Source organism: Xyrauchen texanus, chromosome 12, assembly GCF_025860055.1.
Source record: "Xyrauchen texanus isolate HMW12.3.18 chromosome 12, RBS_HiC_50CHRs, whole genome shotgun sequence".
NCBI classification, from domain to species: domain Eukaryota; kingdom Metazoa; phylum Chordata; class Actinopteri; order Cypriniformes; family Catostomidae; genus Xyrauchen; species Xyrauchen texanus.
This window is the reverse complement of record NC_068287.1, coordinates 17,850,823-17,877,278: the sequence shown is the minus strand read 5'-3', so window position 1 is coordinate 17,877,278 and position 26,456 is coordinate 17,850,823. Positions and strand designations below refer to the sequence as shown.

Below are 26,456 nucleotides of genomic sequence, written 5' to 3'. Positions count from 1 at the left end.
ACAGCTTTACAGACTGAGTCCATTGCCTTCAACAGCTGCTTTTTCCTTTTTTTCTTGAAACACGATGAAGTCGCTCGCAAGGTCACATGACCTGGGTGTGCATTGCGTTGAGACGTACGTACACCTGTCTCATTTGATACGGAACTACGAACTTCTTGGTTTTGGAATTGAAGAAAGCGTTTAAGGAAATAATTGTGAGGCTGTGCTTCTATACCGGGATTTTTTATCGCGATAAATACGTTTTAAGGTAGTTGCTGACCTGACTTCGATTATACCTGTCAATAATTAAACAAGGAAGTAGGAGCTTTACTCATCGGTGTCATTTCACGGGCCGTTTTTATGTATGGCTACATGTGTTTTATTTAGCTTTTCAACTTGTGATAATACTATGAATGTATTGTTTAAATGCCAGTACGATGAACAGAGTTAAGTGACGTTTATTATTATAAAGTCATTTGAGTTTTGAGGACTGCATTTGATCGCAGGAAGTCTGAACTCACACAGGTGTTGACACCGGGTAAGTGTTTCAGAAATCTGTCTACACTTCTTGCATTTTTGTGAAAATATGTCGTTTGACGTGAATAGTTGATTTGCAGTTTCTGTAATCCAAATAATTCATAAACGGCTTCGTTTTTAAAGGAATATATTTCTAAACGCGTATGTGTTATTTATTTAAATCTCTTGTGTTTAGCTACACTTACAAAAGTATACCATGGAAAAATACCAGTTACTATATAGTTTTCACTGCGAGATCATAATTAATATGAATAGGAGTCTCATTCAAACAGTGTTAGAAGCTTCAGTTTCAGTCTGTCAATTTGTGTGGTGTAGAATATATATATATATATATATATATATATATATATATATATATATATTAGTAATGGTGAATTACCAAGTTAATTCAGTTTTATTGTAGTAACCAACCATAACTTTAAAGGAATATTCCGTGTTCAATTCAAGTTAAGCTAAAATCGATAGCATTTGTGGCATAAAAAGTTTAGTATTTTATCTTATGTTAAATATCACAGTTCAATAGTTAATGTTGCATATAATTCTAAATGACAGCATATACTGTATACAAATGTATGTTACTACTATTATGTCTTATGTCATATTAATTCATTAAAGGTTTTGTTTTTATAGATGAATGATTCAAGGGAGGCGACTCTCTCAATGGATTCAAATATAAATATGAATGATTCAGTCCCGCAGTCGTCATACTCAGCGCTGTTGTCAAATATATCCAGCATGTCTAACATAACGGTGATCAGGTCAGGTAATGGGACTGAAGTAGTGGAGAATGACCGGATCTTCCTCAACACCCCCACTGCTCAGGCCTTGTCTGGTATTTTCGTTTGGTCTGCGCTCATTATCACCTGCCATCAGGTAAGCTAATTTAGGTTAATGAAATGTCACTTATGTGTTTGAGGACAAATAATTCATAGTATTTCTTTTACAGCCAGGCACTGACACATAACACAATTTCTAGGCCACGGAGCTGTGCTACTTAAGAATAGAAAGGTTGTGCTATGTTGCTTTTAAAGCAGTGCCAGCACAGAAACCTTTGAAAGCCTTTACAGGCCATTAGGTGAGGAATAAATCTCTGCATTAAATGGCGAGGTATTGTGGCACGGGAAAGGCTGGGGGCACTAATAGCTGTGGTTCATTCAGAGCACAGGCAAATAAAAGTAAATAGCCTAGGCGGAGGAAACATGAGCTGTTACATGCTGTTCCCTCCCTCATACCTGACCAAAGGCTCATTATGAACTGTGGATCTAGATAATACCATGTAATTCTAGATTGACTGTCTGTGCAACAAAGTCATAAAACAACAGCAACAACTAATGCTACTGTAAAGAAGTGGACTCACTGAAGGAGGTGGGAGCTGGTCAAACATCCAACATAAGACACTTTATTGCATCTCATTGCATCTCTCTCTTTCCCGAGAGTCTAAGGCATGGTCGCTTTATACCGCTCTCCCCACTGCTTACTGCATCTAGAAACAGGTGTTAGACATTACCAGGCTCCGGTGTGTGCACCCTTACTGCTTTCTCTCTCTCCGGACGAACACTCGACCACGCCCCCGCTTCCACTGCTACCTTCCTTGTGTCCACTAACTATCATTCATCAGAGGTCAATAAGTACCTGCCTGTTTGTTCTGGACATTCTTCCTTGTTTTCCTTGCACTAAATTATCCATTATCCATTTAAAGCACTGTTAGCCATCCTTGATCAGCCAAAGGTAACTACAGCACCGAGTGGTGCCTGTTCCAAGTGCTGATAAGCGTGCAGTGTAAACATAGAATATGGCTTTAGTGGGCTTTTTGATGATCTAATGCCACAATGTGTAAACAAGTGGATATGTGCACTGATGTGCCATCTGCAAAGTGCACTTTAGCTTTTGCTCTCAAAAACAAAGAGTCATTTAAAAAGTGGCAGGATCTTGTTCTTAAATAATATAAGTGAAACTGAACCATAGCTTATTTGTAATGCTTAGCATTATTTTGGCAGTTTAGCGTAGTAGTTTAGATATTTATGTTATAGAAACTTAATCCTTCCACAGTGCCTCGAATGTTGTCTTGTTTGAAGTGTGAAAGACTGAAAACAAAATGAGACCAACATTTGTGTGCCCAACCCTTGTTTATACAGGAAGTTCTTTTGTGGTCTATCAAAGAACATCGTTCACTAACCTTTACACCAGCTGTATCAGTAAAAGTGATAAGTGTTGTTTTCTCAGCCGTCAGACTGTTTGATAAACTATTTATGCTGGGGTTTGATTATTACTTTGTAGATATAAATGCTCTCTCGTTGCTGATGAGTACTTAATTTCCTTGTCTTTTATTTTATTTTTTTGTTCATCGCAGATAAAACAAGTACCCTTCCGGAGTATAAATATCTGCAGGATATGAATGAGTTGACTGTGTTGCCTGGGGCAATGCACATTACTTTTTAACTGAAATAAGGTAAAGATGAAATCAGTTGGAGGTGGATGAGTTTTGCAATTGCAGAAAATAATTGTCAGGTGAAGTGCATGCACAGTATGAAAATGCTCATCATGTGTATCAAATTACCAGTTATATTGGGCGGCATTGTTCACTTTCAGGGAAGGCTGAAATCTAATTTCCCAGCTAGTGGTGTTATATTTTGAATCCGCTTTCATTGCAGCCTATATGACCCATAAAGAAATTTAATATAGAATATGTTTCTCAAGCATCTGTTATGTAATTGAACTACTGGGATTTTACTGATGGAGAGCAGGGATCAGAAACCGTATTTCTTGTGCTCTGAATTGCAGCGCACGCTCAGTGTACCCGGTGGACTTCGACATGATTGCCTCCAAAACATCTTGTGCACAATTCTAAAGCCAATACCTCTGACAAGCTGACGGTTTTGATGCAGCTATACAATGTTGTGATGGTATATGGTGACTGGAAATGAGTTCCTGTGTAGTAGTTTTCCTCTTGAAGCCATAATCAAGTCAAAACAGTCTGTTTTTTCTCCCTAAACCTAGCAGCAGAATAAATCATCCAACACCACCTCATCCGCAGCTTTGCAAATATAGCAGCCTGGGGAGGATTGGTGAAGGGTTGCGTGAGGCAACATATGTAAATCCTGAGGAGATTAAAAGAGCCCTCAGGATTGTTTTAGTATTTCAGTGTCTTTCTCGTTTCGCTACAAAAGATTCTCCCGGTGGAGTTTTGCCTTATGCTCTGCATACAAAAGGCAGAAATTGAGATTGCATTTCTAAAACATTTTGCTCTGAAGTTACTGATTTGCCTGCAAAACTTTCCCATCAGTGCCAGGGACTATCAAAGGAGTCTTTGAAGACCTGCTATTTAGAACATAACTACCTTCTGGGCCAGTTTTCTGAAACCTGAAGTGAATTGTTATATACTGCATTGACAAGGCACCAACAGCACTCTTGGGTTGGCCATTTCTCAGCATTCTAGATTTTACAAGGTTTATGGTCTTAAAGTTGGAGCTCCAATAGCATTTCCTTTCGGGTTCAGACAGGTTGTAATTAGCTTTGACTGGATGTCTACAGCAGACAGTCAATGGCCAGAGCCATTACAGTAACACAGTGCTCTCTCACCGTCAGCTCTGCATTATAGAGTCTGGGAGACTATGAACGTATTTCCCCTATAGGCATCAGTTCAGTTTTTTTTTTTTTTTAGAAGCCCACAAATACATCAATCCACCACCTGTGTAATGAAGGGCTCAAATCATCTGATTAAAAATGTCCAAAGTTTAAAGAAGCCACAGTACATTGAGCCCCCTTAGTAATGGTGTTACATAAAGTTCAAAGGGACTTTAAGGTCATGGACATGCCTCACAAAATTCATAGTGTTTCCAAATGTAAATCAGATTAGGAATTTTGATTAGGACTGAAATGATCAATCAACGTTATGGACAACGTTGACAATAAAATAAAATTGACAAAAAATTCTGTTATCGAATAGTTGTTTGGTCTCATTTAATGTAACATATTAAACTCTTATGATGACTCGTGAGAGCAGCGCTGCAGTTCACTCCTGACTGAGGAGAGGAAGAATTACACCGCTCACAGTCCAGATGGACTCTAAACTGGCAAACAGCTTCAGGTGATGTAGATCGCAAAGTTTGAGGGAATTATAATGAAAAAATACAAAATAAGTAAATACAGAAGTACTCTTGTTGTGGAATAATTAGAGCCGGACCTCTTTAAAGGAAACACCCTGGCATTACATCTTAAATGCAGTTATATTTAATGCATTATAGCTTTATTAAAGTTCAATTAATACGGTAGCAGATCATGTAATTAACTACAAACTCCGAAATTGGCATTTCTCTGTGCGGTCAGCACCTCTTCTATGAGTTGCACGAATGTCCCGATATATAAGTATGAGATTGAAACTGCACCCGGCTGATGCGCACTCTGTTGCGGGGATGCTCATCCGTTGAGCGGGCAAGCATTAATGCAGCTAGATTATAAAGTGATGGCTCACAATTTATTGAATCATTATATATATGTCACTGTGCATTACTTATCATGAATACACAGCTTTATTAATAAGAGCGAGTTTGTTTTTTGTGTGTTAAAGATGGATTGAAGTGAATAGAAAGTTGAGAGAGGTAGTCTTCACCCCATTATACACCGCAAAAATAAGTTTTTGTTTTTGTTTCTGCATGTTTTCCAATATAAATATCTAAAACTCCTTTAAAACAATGTACATTTCCTTTAGCAGCTATACTGCAGAACAAAAATGGTTATATGAGAATTTTGAATATAATATTAAAAATACAAATATTTTAAAATATCCTTTAAAAAAGATGCATTCACCTGAGAAGCAGCATATAAGATATATAGACTTGCTTTTTGGGAATAGATCTTGAATATAAGTATATTTTGTCTTTACTGCACTCGCAGAAGTATAACCCAGTAAAAAAATACACTTCTATACAAAATACATTTATGTTTAAGTGAGTCTAAATATATTCTGTTGCTTCCCAAGTAAATGTATCTTGTTTTAAGGATTTAGTCCAAAATGGAAAACAAGACAAAAACACTTGATAATAGGATTTTTTTCAGTGAATTAAATTTTTTTCCCCCTTCAATTCAGTGAATGTCATTTAGAGGAATTTCTAATAGATGATTTTGTCCTCTTTATTGTTATTAAGCATGTTTAATACAACCTTTTAAGTGAGGGCACAAGCAGAATAATCGGATAGTAACAGAAATATCGAATAGTCGATAATCGTTCTAATAATCTTTCTATTAATCGATTATCAAAATAATCGTTAGTTGCAGTCCTAATTTTGATAGATTTAGGGGTGTTAAATGCTATTGTTACCACACTTAGGTTGAATTTTATATTAATCTGACAAATATTAATGAAGCAGTAAGCCAGAAATACCCGAATGACCTACTATTTCCGGTGAGATTCTGAAGTGCTCATCAACTGAACACTTAACGATCCCATAATCCCTAGGAAGCTGAGGCATTGTCATGTTTAAAATGCTGGATTTAAAAGAACGGCTGAGAACTTCAAGTCAGACGTCTCTTTTCAACTGTGATATACTGTATATACACCAAGAAAGTCATTCCTTGTGCTTAAATGGTACTTGTTTTACAAAACCAGAGCGGATATTTTTGCTGCTGTTGTTCTATTCGGGTCAGAAGACAATGCTCATGTCCTCAGATGAAGGATGTCTGAAATCTATTCATGCTACTCATATGCATGCCTAAAGAACATACTGTTTTACCGACCAAGAAGTGCATCCTTCATCAAATACAATACATACTATGAAGTACATGATTTCGGAAGCAGGGGTTGTTTCAAAGTAGCTTTACAGAAATGTGCTTTAATACTCCCAGTGAGAAAACATAGTATCAGCTATATGATAGATCAACCAGGCCACTTGGGTCATTACACCTAGTGTCACTTCCAAAATCTACCACCAGCCTTGTCGATGGATAACAATTTAGTAACTTTGCTATAATTCAATTGTATTTGTATTTTATGTTTTTTTTATTGGATTGTATTTGCTATGATTGAATTGTATCATACTGTATTAATCAGTATAATAATATATATTGGTATTAATCATATCTAAATTACCTATTTAAAACCTGTATCAGCATAAATCCATTTTGCGTGGTGCCTAAGAACACTCCTTAGATTTGGTAAAATCGGTGTAATACACTAGTGCTTGTGACTTGCTTTAATATTTTTTTTAAATTATAATGACTATTAATCATAATTGTTGGATTTATAATAATCAAACCTGTCTGTATTGTCATTATTATGTTGTGTTATTGTAATTTGCAACTCGTTAAGTCCATTGTTTTGATGCATAACTAAAAAAGAAAGCACATTGAGTGTGTCTTTAACAGCCAGGTGACATTAAACATTACTTAACTTTGGTTTGAGTAAATGTTAATATCCTGTCAACATTAGTGTGCTTAACTATGTATGCACTGCCTTGTTTTATTTGCTCAATTATCCATCCATATACTTTTACAGTTATCCATTTACTGTTATCTAACATCACTGGTATTATTGCGTACTAGTTCCTGTTAGTCAAACTAATTTCAGGTGTAAATAATGACATTTCCAAACACCTATTACCACAGTGGTAGTGCCAGATGATGAATAATTTTCTCGTATTCTTGCCACATTTTGACCTGCTGTGCAGCTTGCTGCTTCAATACACATTTTAATTACCACATTTGACTCTTTTTCACTGTAAGTCAAAGCAAAAAAGACGTGCCAGATTTGTTGTAATTTATAATGAACTGTCAAATTTTTGTCTTTTAGATCTACCTGCACCTGAGGTCTTACACGGTGCCAAACGAGCAGCGCTACATTATACGGATCCTCTTCATTGTACCCATCTTTGCTTTTGACTCCTGGCTCAGTCTGCTGTTCATCAGTAATGACCAGTATTATGTCTATTTTGACTCTGTTCGAGATTGCTATGAAGGTACGGTAACTGGTTGCCACTTATGGTCAGAAATTAATTACATTCCACAGAATGTGATGACAATGCTTTGTATTTGTAATATCTTATATATTTCAGTGTTTTAATCTAGGCGCATCATGCATATTATAACATAAAATATGAGATGGATATAACTGAAGTATTTTATTTAAAATGATGACATACTATATTTTTATACTGTTTGAAAAAATATGCCCTCAAAGGTAAACAAAAATGCCTCTGCTAATCAAATCCAGTGCCACTCTGCTCCTACCCACCACACCCACTGGTCATAATATTACTCACTCCCAATATCAGAGTGCTGGTATGATGTGTGCTGTTGTTTAGAAATCTAGTCTGCAGTGAGGAGAGCCTGCTTTACAGAACTTGGGTAGCAGGTTTCATAGAGGGTAACAGAAAAAGGATCACTGTAACAGAACCAACCTGTTTGTCAAGTCCCATTGAACCATTATGATGAAAGGAGGAGGACTAAATGTCTCTGTTATCATCCTTGCAGGCCTATCCCACTACTCCTAGACAATGAAGTTTTGAAACATTATTTTTACTGTATTATTTAAGTTACATGGGAGCACTCCAGTGTGGAGATCCATATCCCATTATAAAAAGTAAAAGAGGATACCAATGTAACTTTGAACATAAAAACTGCAACTTATTTAGATCAAGGTCTTCAACAGGGGGCCCACAAATTATTGTTTGATCCACCATTGGCATTCGTAATAATCACTCATGCGAGTGATAGCAAAAGGGAGGAGTTTTTATTTGAATCCATCGACATGCTAAAGTCCCCAGCGCATACGATGCATCTACTATGGCGCCGCAGATGGCCACCTCGGTGTGGAGCTCCAAATCTTTTGTTGTTTTTGTTAGTTTGTCCTGTGTTTAGTAATCTTTTTCCAGTCAGTTTTACCAGGGACGAACTGCTGAACATTCGGCAGCACATACCAGATAATCTTTTCCCGGTTTTTGAATACTCTGACATTTTGCTGGACATTTTAGTCGGAGGCGCAGCTGTGTTGTTTAAACGCGCTACAAGACGCAGACGAGGGAAACGAGCCGGTGCGCTGATTAAACCCCGTCAGTGCGGTGTTCGAACAGCACTGCCGAGCATTCATCTAGCAAATCTCCACTCTCTTCCCAACAAAACTGACGAACTACATCTCCTCACACGTACTAATAAGAACTTCTCAAACTCTGCTGCACTGTGCTTCACAGAAACCTGGCTGAGTGAAGCCATTCCGGACAGTGCATTACATGAAGCTGCAGCTACAGACTTGGATGAGCTCACAGATACTGTTACATCATATATCAGTTTCTGTGAGGATATGTGCATCCCTACTAGGACATTTTTATCATTCAACAATGATAAACCATGGTTCAGAGGAAAACTCAGACAGCTTCGTCATGCCAAAGAGGATGCTTACAGGGATGGGGAATAGAGTCTTGTATAATCAGGCCAGGAACAAACGGAATAAGGAAATCAGGGTGGCTAAAAGAAGTTACTCTGAGAAGCTGAAAAACAAGTTTTCAGCTAAGGACCCTGCATCAGTTTGGAGTGGCCTAAAACAGCTTACTAATTACAGGACTCCTATCCCCAATCCTGTGGTGGACCAATGACTGGCTGACGATCTGAATGTGTTCTACTGCAGATTCGAAAGGCCCAATCTCACACCCCACACGCACTCGGACCTTCACTTCACACAAACATTAACACCTCCTGCAAACCCCTCCTGCTACACAATCTGCACTCAAGATCTGTGAAGATGATGTGTGCCGTGTCTTTCAGAAGCAAAGGTCAAGGAAAGCTTCTGGCCCAGATGGCGTCTCACCAACGTGCCTTCGTTCCTGTGCTAACCAACTGGCCAATTCAATAGATCAAATCAAATCACTTTATTGTCACACTACAATGTACACAAGTGCAACAGTAGGTGAAAGTCTTGTGTGCAGTTCCGAGCCACATGGTGGTCATGACGAGACCTATACCAATTACAGTAAACAACATATTTACACAACACAATTTACATATCAAATGTACATATACTTAAACAACACAATAATTAGATACAATGTACAGTAAACAATACACACAATATAGAATACACATACAATAAAAAATAAAGAGTATATAAAAAAGTATATATACAGTAGTTCTATTGTGGAGAATATATTTGACAGTCCAGTGTGAGATAATAAGATTAATAAAGTGCAGTGCTGATTATTGATCGTGAGATATATAATAATATAATATTAAGTGTTCAAATATCTGATTGTTTGGGGGAAGAAGCTGTCATGTAGTCGGCTGGTGCGGGTCCTGATGCTGCTATACCGCCTGCCTGATGGTAGCAGTGAGAGCAGCCCATGACTCGGGTGGCTGGAGTCTCTGATGATCCTCCGAGCTTTTTTCACACCGCCTGTTATATATGTCCTGGAGGGAGGGAAGCTCACTTCCAATGATGTGTCTTGACAGTTCGCACCACCCTTTGCAGGGCTTTGTGGTTGTGGGCGGTGCTATTGCCGTACCAGACGGTGATGCAGCCAGTCAGGATGCTCTCTACAGTACTGGTGTAGAACCATGTGAGGATGTGGTGGTTCATTTCAAACTTCCAAACAGACCACGTGCATGAAAAATGCTAATAAAAACAAAAGTGATTTGTAAATGATATACACCCTTTGCTAAATTGAAAGCACCGCAACTACATATTATATTTTACCTTGTGAAATGTATTGTATTTTTATTTTATTTTTTATGTACAGTCATTTCAAATCAGATGATTTCAACACTCTCCAAAAAAGTTGGGATAGTCGAGTGTTTGGCACTGTGAAACATCACCATTTCTTCTAATAACAGTTATTAAGCATTTGGGCACTGAAGACACATGTTTGATAAGTTTAGAAAGTGGAATTTTCCCCCATCCATCCATTATGTAGGTTTTTAGCTGCACAATTGTATGGGGTCTTTATTGCCATCTGACTCGCTCCATAATGCGCCCAATTGGAGACAGGTCAGGACTGCAGGCAGGCCAATCTAGCACCCGCACTCTCTGTTTACATAGCCATGCACTTGTAATCCAGGCAGTATGTGGTTTGAAGTTGTCCTGCTGGAGACTGCTGGGACGTCCCTGGAAAAGATGGTGCTGGATGGCAGTATTTGTTGCTCCAAAATGTGTACATATCTGTCTGCATTCATGGTGTTCTCACAGATGTGCAAGTTAACCATGCCATGGGCACCGACACACCCCTGGCCCATACAGACACTGGCTTTTGGACCTAATAACAGCTTGGATGATTCTTTTCGTCTTTGGCCTGGAAAACACAACAGCAGTGTTTTTCAAAAGGTTTTGAAATGCAGACTCTTCAGATCAATAAACACAGTTCCACTGTTCTACGATCAAGCCCAGATCCAAGTCTGAGGAATCAGAGATCACGTGCATTCAGAAGTGGTTTTCGTCTTTCCCTTTACGCACTGAGATTTGACCAGATTCTTTGAATCGTTTAAATATATTGTGTCCTGTAGAGGGTGAATTGCCCAAAATCATTCCAATTTGTCTTTGGGGAACATCATTCTCAAAATGCTGGATTATTTGCTGAAGCATCTGTTGGCAAAATCACAAGTCTTGAACGATCCGTGCTCTTGAAGGTTGAGGCTGTTTTTGGATTTTACTGTATACAGTACTATGACACAATTGCCTCACCTGTTTAACATCTCCTGTTTCACATCGCTTTGATATTTCAACTCATCAAATTGTTATTGGTCTTAAATTGCCCTGTCTCAACTTTTTTGGAGCGTGTTGCAATCATCTGATTTTAAATTACTGTACGTTTTCATTTTCAACATTAATTCACAAGGTAAAACATCATATTATGTGTAGTAATGGTGCTTTCATTATTTCAAGATCACGAGGCATCAGTCTACAGGTCAGAATGTGCTGTCTTGTGCGGCAGCCATTAAGTTTAACCAAGGGAGGAATAAATTGTATTTTATAGGCATTCAGTAGGTAGTCCGTATACATATTGGCCTTACACGCAGGGGTTAAACAGAGGTGAGACAGGGTTAAACTGAAGTGAGACAATGTACCCCCGACTGTAAGATCAAATATACCTAATCTAGATAAATATTATCGCCAAAGGGCTTGATGCCCACCTGGTCCTGAGAACTTGAGACAGGTCAACATTCTCGCACCGTTTGATTCTTATCAAGAATGAACAAAGAAACAGGCATTATTTATCTGTGCTTGTCCTGAATGATAGATTGTATACTACTGTATTTTTTCATGTGATGTAAAAGACCATGGACCACCTGATCTTATAGTGACAGTTAAATTTGCAATCCCACAATACAAATATGTGGTAGTCTACCTTACACGTTTTTATAGGCATAAAACGCAATTTTCCTGGCTCCATCTCTTTACCCACCATGGAGTCATTGGCCTGAAAATGGTTGAAGACCCCTGATTTAGATTGCTTTACTATCTAAATATTCATGTAGTTTAAATTGCACTTTAAAACATCTCAACTGCTCTACTTTGAGTTGCCACATTAAGCACAAGGAAGGTGAATTAAAGCAATATGTTTAACAAATTCGTATACGAGACAGTTGTTAAGTGATCTATAAAGATATTGAGTTCTGGTGTAAGGGCACAGGGCAGTCTGTGAAATTGAACTCTTACCAGAGGTTGAAGCGAATCAACTGTTGTAAATGCTGAAAGACAGTGAGATCTGACCTAGCTTCAGCTAAGATGTCTTTAAATAGCAGGCTCAGATTAAGATGGATATTCTTGACACAAATACAATTCTCATCTAGGGTTGTCACAATTTTGATATTTGATGGAAGAAAAAAATGATATCTGTTATGGAGTGGGAAACAAAAAATGTACTAGCTATGTCCTAATTCAGTAAAGTACTCTTTTGTACAGCCAGAATATAAAACTAGTCCTATAGAAATAATGTGTTAATTACATTTTGTTTGAATTCACATAGTATCTTAAGTAAAAATTCAGTGTCAAATTCAAAAGGTTCCAGATGCTCAGATTATGCAAATTGCACAAATTATGCATGTAAATAATAAACATGTAACAAAATATATGGCAAAAGTTGATATGCAATATATTATTTGCAGTTTATCCTATAGTAAGACATCATTTTTATTGATGGATTTCATTGAATTTGTAAAAAAAATTAAAGCTAAAATGTGACCAAAATGATGAAATGCAATTTGTAATATTAATAATTTCATAATGTACCAAGTTAGAAGGTCCCCTGTATAATTTACAGCATTAGCTGACAGAGAATTACTTAAATATGTAAGGAAATATAGCCGTATGAATCAATCTAATCAAGAGCTTGTGAATCAGAATCTAATTGGAAATCTGTATCAATGCCTGCGTCCCTACATAAAAAGTTTCTCTTTTTGGTCAACTTCAGTCCAGGTCCATTTTACATTTGCACAGTTGTTTTTGAAATCCAGCCAACCTGAATATAAAAATATGTTCAGTTATGCAGTAGAATAAAATATTTCTGTCCAAAACTCAGAAATTTCACACGTAATGTTAAGACTCTCCGATTAAACCCACGAGGCACGAGCCCTTATATGTTAAAATGTGTGAAACAAATGTTATATTAAAGTGAAACAAAAGCACTTTGCATTCACTATCAAAATCCTCTGGATTTTGGTGTGAACCTCTGCAGACTGCGCATGCATCTGAGCGCTCAAGAAGCAGTTAATCTTCAGCTTATATGGTCGAAGTTCATTTTTGGAGAGCAAACATAATGCAATTACGCTGGAAAATAAGAAACAAAAACGTCCTGTTCAAGTCATTTCTATATATTTTCTATAACTTTGTTCGATCAGACTATAATAATCGCAACAGGCCTACTTGTATCAAAATGGGGGAGAATTATGTTCTGTTTGCTTAATGTTTAAACCTCTCACTGCAAATTGATTGTTGTTCAAGTTAATCGGCCATGTATGATTGACTTACTCTATATTGATTGTTTTTCTCTATTTTCTTGTTATAGCATTTGTGATATACAACTTTCTAAGCCTGTCTTTTGAATACCTCGGCGGAGAGAGTGCCATCATGTCGGAAATAAGAGGGAAGCCTATTCAGTGAGTGTTCTCATGTCTCTTTTTAACACCGTGAATGCTCTGAACATCTGTAGGTCACATCTTATAGAGCTCTTCTTTTGCACTAATATGGTGACTGCCATCCAGTGATGACATATTTATTATTTTATTAATTGTAAATGTTATTGTCATGGAAACCGGTGGATTATGTAGAGAAAAGAGTACCAAATGATGATATGAACACAGGAAAATTGGGGCTGTGAGCTGGAATCGAACACACATCGCCCTCTTTAGCACCATGGCTGAATTAGCCAAAGCTTTTATGCTCACCGCTAGGTCAAGGCTCTAACAACTTTGTCTATTATAAGGCTGTATATGAAAAATAACTTTACCTATGGCTGCTTCCACTTCCTTATGATGCATCTTATATGAGATATGTTCATCAAACTAGAATAAGTTCAACCTTCCATATATTCCTCTTCTTTTGCCTCTTACAGGTCGAGCTGTCTATATGGCACATGCTGCCTGGTAGGAATAAGCTACTCCATTGGGTTCTTAAGGTTCTGCAAGCAGGTTTGTTCCCTTTTTTTTTTTGTCTCTGAAATCAAAAACAGCATCTATGTATGACGTCTCGCATCCCATTCTAAATTGGTCTGCAGTTGTATTGGGACGTACTGTTATATATAAAGAGCAAGTTAGTTATTTTTTGTTAATAGAGGGTCTGAATTTGTGTAACATCTGTCTCCTCAAATTTGACCTACCTTTTGTACCTGAATTGTTGTGAAGTTGCAGCTGTTATCATCGTAACCTCTGCTTTCCCGAGGAGCTCCAGTGGTTGATGTAGGATTAAAAACTGTATGAAGCAGGTGCAAGTAGCTCGATAATAAATGCAATAAATAGCTGTTGCCTTCAGCGCACCGCTGTCTGTGCAGCAGCTGAGGAAGCTGTTCGCGCTTTGAGAATAATACTGATGGAAATTGGATTTGAGAGCCCCGTCCTCAAAAGACTGGAAAGAAAGTGAATTGAACTTTTTGTAGAAAGTGGAATTTTAAAACACATGATTCTGTCTGACTGGTCGCCTTATGTGGTATTTTTTGAAGTATCATCTTGCGATATATCAGACAGACTTTGATTATTTTGAGACGGGTTTTCAGACAAACATCTTCAATTTTAACTTGTATTCCCTGTTGATGAGTCAAGCAGCTAATTCCTACTTGGATGTCATGAAGTTGGGAAAGAAATCTCATCTATGCTGCTTTCAATAAATGGATTTGTCAATCATGACAAACTTTTGTGTTGATTATGCAAGCAATGAGCACTTCCTGTCAAAAAAGTATGCAACATTACAATTCTTTTGAAAATGATTAGAGCGGCAAGTCCTCTGTCACACATATTATATTAGGGCACCCATGTTGACTACATAACAGAAAAAACATCTCCAGTAAAAAGGTGCTTCCTCATTACTTACATGCTTCTGTTGCTAATGTTGTCATCTAGGCCACACTTCAGTTCTGTGTTGTGAAACCCATCATGGCTGTCATCACCATCCTCCTCCAGGCATTTGGCAAATATCATGATGGAGATTTTAAGTGAGCAGCCCTGTCATTCATTCATTCATTTCATCTTACATCAGCACTTCATAAAAACATGGCCTCACACTTTGCATTCTGACAAGCTGTTAATGGTGGCCAATTTTTAATGGAAGTGTTTTAATTGCTTGTGTTGTTTCTCTTTGTATAGTGTAACGGGAGGTTACCTCTACATCACAATCATCTACAATTTCTCAGTCAGTTTGGCTCTCTATGCCCTCTTCCTCTTCTACTTTGCCACAAGTGACCTGCTGAGACCTTACGAGCCAGTTCTTAAGTTTCTCACAATCAAATCCGTCATCTTCCTCTCTTTCTGGCAAGGTAGGTCACTCGGCACAAACAGGAACAGTTTTGTTTTATTGGGGCTTACAATAGATTAAAATAATTGATTGTAATTAATGATTAATTTCAACTTAATGCACCCATATTTTTGAAATATTATTATATAAAATAATAGCATATCAAATATTTTTTTTAATGTCATTCATACGTTTTTAAAGTCTTAAAGAAAATCATGTAAAAGTTAAATATGATTAGACTTCTTAAGGTTTAACATAAATTTATGACAAAAGTCTGATCATTTGTATGACAATTATTCGTCATGATCACAATTATTTGTTTAACAATTATTAGTCAGACAATTTTGGATGGACTATATATATATATATATATATATATATATATATATATATATATATATATATATATATATATATATATATTCCATCCAAAATTGTGCATTCAGTTTTAAGGCATTAGTTCCTCGTCTGATTTAAAAAAAAAAAAAAAAGATATACTAATTAAAATGTTTGCAACTAGCCTCTTTTCAATTTGGGCATACAAAGCAAATTACTGCAAATTATGTGTGTTCCATTTATTAATTAAAAACAGGGATGCAAACTACTCAATTTCAGCTAGTCACCTTTTTTGGAGCTACTTTGCCCAAATTGTTTGTTAAAATTTTCGACCTTTTACTTATTTAAATTACTTGAATGTGTTACGTTTAGACATGTAGCATTTATTAAATAGTCGTCTGATCATAGGGTTATTGTACGCTTTAAATTCCAATTACATTTTACTGTCCAAAAAAGAGAAAGAACAATGGTTTGAGTGTCTCATTCAATGAAGTTTTGCATCAATCACCCATGAAAAATAATCTAGGATTTTAGTGAACGCTAAGCACTCCATTTTCACTTTAATTTAACGATCGTGTAATGGCAAATGTTATTTGTCATTGTGGGTTCATACACAAGTGTTAATGATATGCAGTGACACAGAGGAAATGCCAGCTTACTCTATTTTTGGAGATGATAAAATGAAGAAACAGAATCTCAAAGATCTTCATGTGAAATAAGGGCTCGTGAGTTTAATCAGAGAGCCTTAAAGTAAAGTGTGAAAGTCAAGAATTTTGCACAGAAATATTTCACTATTGCATACTGTAATGCAATATAAAACAATAGCTGTTCAGGTTGGCTGGGCTCCAACAACAACAGCATAAATGCAAAAAAGCCAAGACTAAAGTTGACCAAAAAGAGAGACCGATATTTTGAAATATTATTATATAAAATAATAGCATATCAAATATTTTTTTTAATGTCATTCATACGTTTTTAAAGTCTTAAAGAAAATCATGTAAAAGTTAAATATGATTAGACTTCTTAAGGTTTAACATAAATTTATGACAAAATTCTGATCATTTGTATGACAATTATTCGTCATGATCACAATTATTTGTTTAACAATTATTCGTCAGACAAATTTCATAATCATGACAATCCTATACTCTTAAGTAAAATGGTTCCAACTAAATAAAGTTTATTCGGCTTGTAACAATAGCAAAACCCTTTTTGGTGCTAAATAGAACTTGAGCTTAATAGGTTCCATAAAGAAACCTTCCTTTTGAAAGTGCTTTAAAGACAATTTTTGATGCTCTATATTTCCTATAAAACATTTTAGCCTTAATTATGGTTTTATATTAAATATAAACACAAACAAATACATAAATAAAAGTAAGGCATGTGCCAGTTAAGTACTTTTATTTTCTGTTTAAATGACAACTTGTGGAAAACATTTGGCTTTTACAGCAATTGTTAGCTGAATACATTAATAAATTGTGATTTAAATAATTCCATATACATAAATCACTCATTAATAAAATATTATATATATACGTTATATATGCATATTTACATTAATAAATACGTCAACAAATTATTGACTGGAAAGAGTCAGTAAATGCATATGCAAATGAATTAGCAGACACGCATTGCTCCACACATTAAGGCTAGGACAGTAACGTGTACATTCTTTTATATTTTATAGAGAGAGCATTTTTCTTCCTTACTGACAACAAAACATTCAAGAAAGAGCTAAGTCCCATCGAAACACTAAATAGATGCAATGAAGGCTAAATTTCACTAAAATATCTGCACAATCCTCTATATCATGTCTTCGCCATCCATCACCTACTCTCTGTAGGTAAAGTTATGGGGTCCAACAGCATCTGTCTGAATAGAAATACACATTTACAATCAGTGTAAAGATGGATACAAGAAAACACAATACAAATCCCAAATTACCACCTCTTTTCAGAACATAATGTCAGTATTTTAAAACAAAAATGACATAATGACAGCTCACCTCTTGAGTTGATCACAGTTGTATTTTCTGGTAGAGATCTATAAAATAAAAAAAGACAATCTTATGGCTATGAAGCCAGCAGTTAAAGAAAGTTTTACTTTGTATAGGTTAAGATTTTAATGGATTTGCTCAACATTTTGCAAAAACGTACCCATGTTCTGTGCTGCCTTTTATCAATCAGTGACAAAACCGTCTGTTGTATGAAAACAGGCATTGTTTCATTTGTTCTGTGATTATTATTTAGAGGTTATAAGTACTAAAGTTGGTCCATCAGTCTCATGCCTGCAGGGAGAGAAAAACAGATGTCATGAGCTCTAGGTTCTATCTTCATGAATTCTCATCAGGATTATTAAATATATTTCCATAAAATGACTGGATGCATGTTTTATTTGGGTATTGTGGCTACATTTCTAAATCTAAAGGTTAAGAAGCTTTGAGGAAAATAATTTATAATTATTGAATGTGTAGAGGTTAATTTTGCAACGAGAAAAACTATTTTGGGCAATTAGTCATTGTAAAGGAGTTCAATGGGAAGAAGGAGGTGAGAACCGGCTTGACAATATAAATAATAGTTTAATGAGAAACTTAAAAGACAAACACACACATGACGGACATGTCCATAAACTATCTCTCTCTCCCGCACAATCCTCCGCAGTCGGCCTTTATCCCTCTTGGAGGCTTGATTAGCCTGATAAGGGACCGGGTGTGTATGATCATGACCCGGCCCCGCCCTCCGCCCTGCCACAGTCATGTTAATGCATAAAACGCTAATGCTTAAAAAAATAAAATAAATATATTTTATTTTATATATTTTACAATTCTTGTTGCACTTAAATCTGTTTTGTATACTATGCTGATGATAGTGAAACTTTGTAGTATGGCACTTTTTGTACCACTGTCTCCTTAAGATGATTCGCTTATATTTTCCTCTTTTGTAAGTCGCTTTGGATAAAAGCGTCTGCCAAATGAATAAATGTAAATGTAAAATAGTAACCGCTTGGGGAAAGTTTCACCATAGAGTTTACTGTATATTTGTGTTGAATTTTTATAAGGTGAATGAGCTGAGAAAATGTGATCTCCCCAACATGAACAGTTTCTGCCACAGCAGTTACAAAAGTGATAAAAATCATGACTTCAGATTTGACCAACCACTTGTTCCCAAACAGCACATTTACCATAAACTGTAAACTTTAAATTCCTACAATTTCACTTTCAAAAACATAGTGAAGCAAAAGAAAAAATAAGCAAATGCTCAATCCCATTTATCTGCGCTAATGGGATTGGTTATCCCTGATAAAATTCCTGCTAAAACATTTTTAAAAGATATCAAGTTTACCTGTGGAGAGTGCTGACACTCTGTGAAATTGGTTAGTTGAGCTTCCAGGACTCCAGTGCTGTGAGTGAATCAATGATGAGGTGGCTTTGAAAGAATTTATTGACAGTTGCATTCAAAAATCAAAAGGGCGGGAATAAAGAACCCCTAATGCCCTACACAAATAACCATTTGAGCACAAAAGGGTACTTCAGGAAGATATGTTTCTAAATAGAAATATTAAGGTCAGTAAAGAACCTTTTGAGTGTAGGTATTTTAAACACTTAAAAAATATTTAAAACCAACAAACAAATCAACTGAAAATTTTGAATATCTGTCATGACCTCTCCTTTTTACCTCTCATGAGTTTGCATTCCTGTATAAAACCTGATTTATTAAGAAATAAGCTATTAAGAAAGAAGCTGTTAAGAAGGTTTTTTTTCAAAGGCATCTTTGTTTGTGTGTATTAAACATAAGTTAACTGCTTAAATTCAACAACATTAAACATATTTTATTAATCAGAATAGTTAACGTTAGGAATCCCCAGTCAATGTATGTGGCCTGCATGTACATAAAGAATAAAGAAAAATCTCAGCCAGCCTTTAAATGATTATATCTTAGCAATGGTTTGGAGTAGAAACTTAATCACATCATTAGGCAAAACATTAAAAAAGTGTATAAATCTTAATGTGTTTCTGGGTCAAAATGTCTCAAAATTATTAAGTCTTATTACTGATATAATGGATACAGTATACAGAATGTTGTCATTCTCTATCTTATATTAAATACATTTTTAGATGATTGGTTGCCCTATATAAATGCAAATTATTTTGTTTGTCTGTTTCTCAGGAATGGTTCTGGCTATTCTGGAGCGTTGTGGTGTGATCCCAGAAGCTCTGTTCATCGATGGGCATCAGGTGGGTGCAGGCACAGTGGCAGCTGGCTGGCAAAACTTCATAATCTGCATTGAGATGTTCTTCGCCTCCATTGCCCTGCGCTACGCCTTTACCTCCAGTGTTTACCGCGAGAAGAAGAGTCAAGCCCCAGGTAAGGATTCTCACAACTCTGACACTTCCGATAAACACAACAGAACTTTTTAACTTGTTTAGAAGATCTTAAAAACTTAGTGAGCCTTTATGAGGCAATTGGAAGTCTTTTTCCTGGGAGGGTTATGACTCGGAGTTCAGAGGACTGCTGGAAAACTGAACTCCCACCAGCAAGACAAAGAGCTTCCAATAACTCCTGTGTGCTGAGAATCTCACCATTTTATTTGAAAAAAGAAAATGATTTATCTTCAGCTGGTGTTTTTCTTATACAAACCAAAAAAGTTGGGACAGTATAAATTATAATCACACTTTGCTATATTGAAAGCACTATAAATACACATTATATGATGTTTTACCCTGTGAATTTCTTTGTAGTTTTTTTAATGTATTTTAATTTCAAATCAGTTGATTGCAACACGCTCCAAAAAGGTTGGGACAGTCAAGTGTTTGGCACTGTGAAACATCACCATTTCTTCTAATAACAGTTATTAAGCATTTGGGCACTGAAGACACAAGTTTGTTAAGTTTAGAAAGTGGAATTTTCCCCCAATCATCCATTATGTAGGTCTTTCGCTGCACAATTGTATGGGGTCTTTATTGCCATCTGATTCGCTCCATAATGCACCACACATTCTCAATTGGAGACAGGTCAGGACTGCAGGCAGGCCAATCTAGCACCCGCACTCCCTGCTTACATAGCCATGCACTTGTAATAAGGGCGGTATGTAGTTTGAAATTGTCCAGCTGGAAAATGCAGGGACGTACCTTGTAACGATGGTGCTGGATGGCAGTATATGTTGCTCCAAAATGTGTACATATCTGTCTGCATTTATGGTGTTCACACAGATGTGTGAGTTACCCATGCCATGGGCACCAACACATCCCTGTCCCCTACAGACACTGGCTTTTGGACCTGATGTTAATAACAGCTTGGATGGTCCTTTTCCTCTTTGGCCTGGATAACACGACAGCTGTGTTTTTCAAAAAGGTTTTGAATTGTGGACTCTTCAGACCAAAAAAACACAGTTCCACTGTTCTACTTTCCATCTAAGATGAGACTGAGCCCAGAGAAGTCAGCAGTGCATTTGGACAGTGTTGATGTATGGCTTCTGCTTTGCATAGTAAAGTCTAAGTAAATTTAAGTAAAAGTCATAAATTGCTTGTCTCAACTTTTTTGGGTGTTGCAATCATCTGATCATTTTCAAAATAAAAAAAAACAATACATTTCACAAGGTAAAACATATAATATGTAGTTATGGTGCTTTCAAAATAGCAAAGGGTGAATATGATTTACAAATCAATCCTTTTTGCTTTTACTTGAATATTTCATACTGTCCCAACTTCGGAATTGGGGTTGTAGTAAAAACAATATGCAATAAGTTAATAAGTTAAGATCACCCCAAAAAACAACGTTTCTCTATTTTGATTTCCTGGAATATCCATATTTTGGCTATATTTGGAAGTACTACTACTATACCACTTATAGTATTTTCGGAGCATGCAGGATGTTAATAGTGCATATTATATGAATTTTCTGTATACTGCTCAGTATGCAGTAAGACATTGCTCATATTGGGTGCATAAGCCATGCTCCACACTTAACAGATTATTCATGTTCTTCTGCTTGTGATTTTCAAGGTGCCTATTTCAATTTCAACCCATTTAGGCTGTAATGCCAGTCTCGCTACTGAATGTTAAAGGTGAATTAGATTTGTATTCTGACTTCCAAGAAGTCTGATAGTTGAGTTATATTTCATCCAATCAGATATCCTTATGTCAGTTTGAATGGTAATATTCTATCTTAGTGCAAGGTCTTCTTTCATAGAGTGATGTAGATGTATAACAGCATATTACCTGATGGTTGCTGATATGTATGAGTAGATCATTGCTGGCCTTCAAAAATGTTCAGAACCCCTCACTTTCTTACAGATTAAGCAAAATTATGACATCACTTATACATATTGATCAGGTGGGGTTTATTCGGGGCCGCAGCGCTTCTGATAACATTAGGCGTTTCATCAATATCATGTGGTCAGTGGCGAATGATCAGACTCTGGTCGCTGCCTTCTAACTTGATGCCGAAAAGGCATTTGATATGGTAAAATGGGATTGTCTTTTTAAGATTTTGGAAATATATGGGTTCTGGAGTACATTTATTGGTTGGATTAAGTTACTTTATAGACACCATGTAGTGGCGGTTCAAACAAATGGATTAATTTCAGATTATTTACTCTGGATAGGGGCACTCGGCAGGGTTGCCCTCTTTTCCCATTATTGTTCCGTCTTGCCCTGGAACCATTAGCTGCTATGATAAGAAAGGAGGATGTTTTTCCAGGGGTGTTTGAGGAAGGTGTAGTGCATATTAAGCTTTTACTTTACTTTAGATGATATTTTGTTATTCGTCACTGACCCTACCAGATCTATGCCTTGCCTCCACAGAATTATTAATTCCTTTTCTAAGATCTCAGGATACAGAATTAAAATCCGAAGCTTTGGCACTGACAACATGCTGTCCAGTATCGGCTTTTCAGCCGGGCGCCTCCCAGTGGCCCAAACAGGGCATTAAGTATTTGGTAATTTTATTCCCAGCAAATTTGTCTGATTTAGTCAAGAGTTTGATCCCTTATTAAAAAGGTTTTCGAATGATGTGGACAGATGGGCTTCATTACATTTATCTATGACTGGAAGGTTAATGTAATTAAAATGAATTGTATCCCAAAATTCAACTACCTACTACAGTTTCTCCCTGTAGATGTCCCCCTCTCTTATTTCATGGAATTTGATAGAATCGCAAAGTTCTTCATTTGGAATGGTAAACAAATTACGTAGGCCAATTGACAGATGTGGGCTAGGCCTACCCAAGATTTTGTTTTATTATTATGCATTCGGTCTCAGACATGAGAGGAAGTTCTTGGCCCTATTTCACCACTGCAAAGCATTTTTATCAAAATAACCGGAGAAGTTAAGTCACACCCCATTATTTCACATTTGCACGTGATTTGGACAAGAGTGTCCAGAGTATTTAATTTGGACATTTATTTAAATGTTGCCTCAAGCATATGTCTGGACCCAAAATGATGTATCAATAAGTCCCCTTTCTGTTGGTTAGAGTAGATTGTAAGGGGGGTTGTTACACTCGACCTGTATGAGAGTGGTGTGTTGAGATCTTTTGAGAATTTGGGTCATCATTTTGGGATTCCCCAGATCTCAGTTTTATAGGTATTTACAGCTGTGCCACATGCTCTGTACGGTTTTAGAGAGTAGCACACACCCCCCTAAAGCGGCAGATGCTTTGGGAGAGGTGATAACTGTTTTTGGAAAAGGTTGTGAGGTATCAGTGCATTACTCCCTGTTAATTCAGAGTCTGGGGGACAGAGCTTTAGTTTATATCAAGAGATTATGGTCAAAATATTTCAATTTGGTATTGAGGAAGGGAGTGTGGACTAGGATTCTGACAAATGTGTAGTCTGCATCTAGAGATGCAACGGTTCGCCTTATGCAATTTAAGATTTTACATAGATTTTATTGGACACCCTCTAGATTATACAGACTTGGTCTTAAAGACACACCCAACTGCTGGCGTTGCCAATCAGAAATCGGAGACACGACTCATGCCTTTTGGGGGGTGTTAAGATTCAAGACTTTTGGATGAAGGTACAGAGCTATTTGATTGACGTTTTGGGCACTGAAATTTTGCTTTGGCCCAGACTTTGTATTTTGGGCGACGATGCAGTCATAAATTTGGGGGACAAATTTATTTAAGAAATTGGGTCTTGACAGATGTTATGATTGGCAGACAAGTAATTTTAAGGGGTTTGAAGTCCAATGGTGTGCCAGAGTGGTGTGCAGAGATGAGGTATCTAGAGGATTGGGTAATTTGGACTTGTTGGACTTGGACTTGGGAAGGTGTGGCCAATATATGGCATTTTTAGAGAGAGAGAGATGTTGAGGTTGTGTGTGTGATTAGTATATTATATTTAATTATTAAATTTATGTTTTTTCTTTTGTATATCTATAATTATGCAGGACCACTAGGCTGCACTTATGAGCGGGGTTTGGGGGGTAGTAGTAATAGAGAGGGTTAAGTACTGATTCTATTTGTATATGTTCTTGCTTTTATGTGTCAATATGGGAATCAATAAAACATGTTAATCAGAAGAACCCCACACTTAACTACAGGCATATGTAGGCATGACCTTCTTTTTTTAACCCTGGCTTTACACTTAGTTCAAAGGGTGAAGCCACTGCTGTTTTTTTAAACTTTAGCCATTGATAAAAGCCAAAACTCTATGCAAGTACATGGACACAAGCATTTCCAGCTATGCAAGCTCCATTTCATGCAGTGTGTTCCAAAATGTGTCAGACCGCAATTCATAACACAATGTAATTCTGCGTTGCATTCTCAACGTTGCTGCACTGGGCGCTTTAGGGTGCAGTATTGTGAAGTGTTTGCTTCTACGGTGAGTTTTACTGTCATGGCGGAGCAACAGTTTGAAGAGAATGTTGCTGAGCAAGTAAGTGATAGTCAATATATTTTTAGCAACGTACCTGAATAACACATCCAGTTTAATGGCACAGACTTTTGAAGGTAACTCTATCGCCCCCTTGAGTAGTAAGGTTTTTATCACCCTGGTAACTCAAGATTGCTTGTTAAGCATGTTTAATCAGACCAAGCACTATCATTAGTATATTTCTGGCCTAAAAGGTCTCGGCTGTGTGCTCAGCTAAAGCCTGTTAGGCAGTGTAACCATTCAGGATGGCCTATTCTGCCGAGCAGACCTGCTGTGAAGAGATATTTAGGATAATATGCTTATCCAGAGTTTTCACCCTCCACTCATGGGACCAGGTCCCAAAATGCCCAACTGTTCATCCTCAAACAGACACTTTTCTGCTCCACCAGAGCAATCATATTGTTTTCTGGCCAGTCTCTGAAGAACACAATTCCTTACAAATAATGTTAAACTATTTCTTGAACTGTAGGTCAGAAACCTGCACGCCTCTACAGCCGATACAAATAAGGGAACAGTGGAATTGTCCATTTTTACCTGTGTGCTGGCTCGGTCTCTCCAGCTTCTAGTAGATAAATAAAGAAGGAGATGATTTGGCTACCACGTGAGTGGAGCAGATAAGCACAGTGCTAGTGCTGTTTTCATCCCAGTTTCTATTTGCAAACAGCTGGGTCAGATCTTGGCAGTGCAAGATAGTAGCAAGATTGCATGGAGTGGTGGTGGCGTAGTGGCTAAAGCACAGGGCTGTTAATCAGAAGGTCACAGGTTCTAACCCCATGGCCACCACCATTGTGTCCTTGAGCAAGACACTTAACTCCAGGTTGTTCCGGGGGGATTGTCCCTGTAATAATTGCACTGTAAGTCGCTTTGGATAAAAGCGTCTGCCAAATGCATAAATGTAAATGTAAATGTATCGGTAAGTCACCGGTTGTTTGTAAATGGTGCAATCCAGATGAATGACATGCCTAAAAAATCTGAAATATGACAGTTATGCCTTGTTGGTTTCTGCATGTTGTTTATTTGAATCAAAGTGAATGTTCCCTTGAAACATTACAATGTCTATATTAGGTGTGTCTTTCTGTTGAGTTATTTGTCTCTAAATTGGTGCAGTGGATATTACATGGGCTCAGATGGTGACCTTATTATATTCTGTTGGGTCTTAATAATGATACTTTATGAAACTTAATCTTGTTTCCTTTGAAAAGTGTTTGGGTTACTAATATCCTCTCCAAGTTTCACACACCTTTTGAGATCATAGCTTACTGAAGCATTTGGATTTCCTCATTTGAAGTCTCAAATGTCATTGCAAATATGTAATGTGACATTTAATGCTTTTCTCTATTGTTTTGTTTTGTAGAAAATGTAGCACCTATGCACAGCATATCCAGTGGCCTGAAGGAGACCATGAACCCTGGAGACATGGTTCAGGATGCAATCCACAACTTTTCACCGGCCTACCAACAGTACACCCAGCAGTCCACCCAGGAAGTAGTGCAACCCAACATGAATGGCAAGGCAGGAGTCAGCTCCTCCAAGAGCTCAAAGAAATCTGACAAGGTGGTGCTGATCGACACAGATGATGAGTTCTAGTGCCCTATTCTTGACTGTCCTGATCTGTCTATTTATTTAATCCAAACATTAATCTTCTTAACTTCAATAAGGACACTAATAATGTAAATCTGTGCATGATTCTTAAAAAAAAAAAAAAAAAAAAAAAGAGCATATAAAAGGATCATCAGAACTGAACAGCTAAGAGTGAATACGGTACAAGGGAATGCTCTCTACCTATTATAGTCCAGAAGCTCATCCTCTACTG

At 37.0% G+C, this 26,456-nt stretch overlaps 1 protein-coding gene across 1 annotated transcript; it reads left to right on the top strand.

Annotated features, from left to right (window-relative positions):
- Positions 1 to 97: 97 nt before the first annotated feature.
- On the top strand, positions 98 to 26,251 carry LOC127652758 (transmembrane protein 184A-like). Its single transcript, XM_052139112.1, has 9 exons — positions 98 to 517; positions 1,147 to 1,389; positions 7,301 to 7,466; positions 13,497 to 13,587; positions 14,043 to 14,118; positions 15,043 to 15,134; positions 15,286 to 15,455; positions 19,936 to 20,133; positions 25,998 to 26,251. Exons 2-9 carry the CDS (start codon positions 1,147 to 1,149, stop codon positions 26,228 to 26,230), a joined length of 1,269 nt encoding a protein of 422 aa, XP_051995072.1. The 5' UTR covers positions 98 to 517; the 3' UTR covers positions 26,231 to 26,251.
- Positions 26,252 to 26,456: the final 205 nt, after the last annotated feature.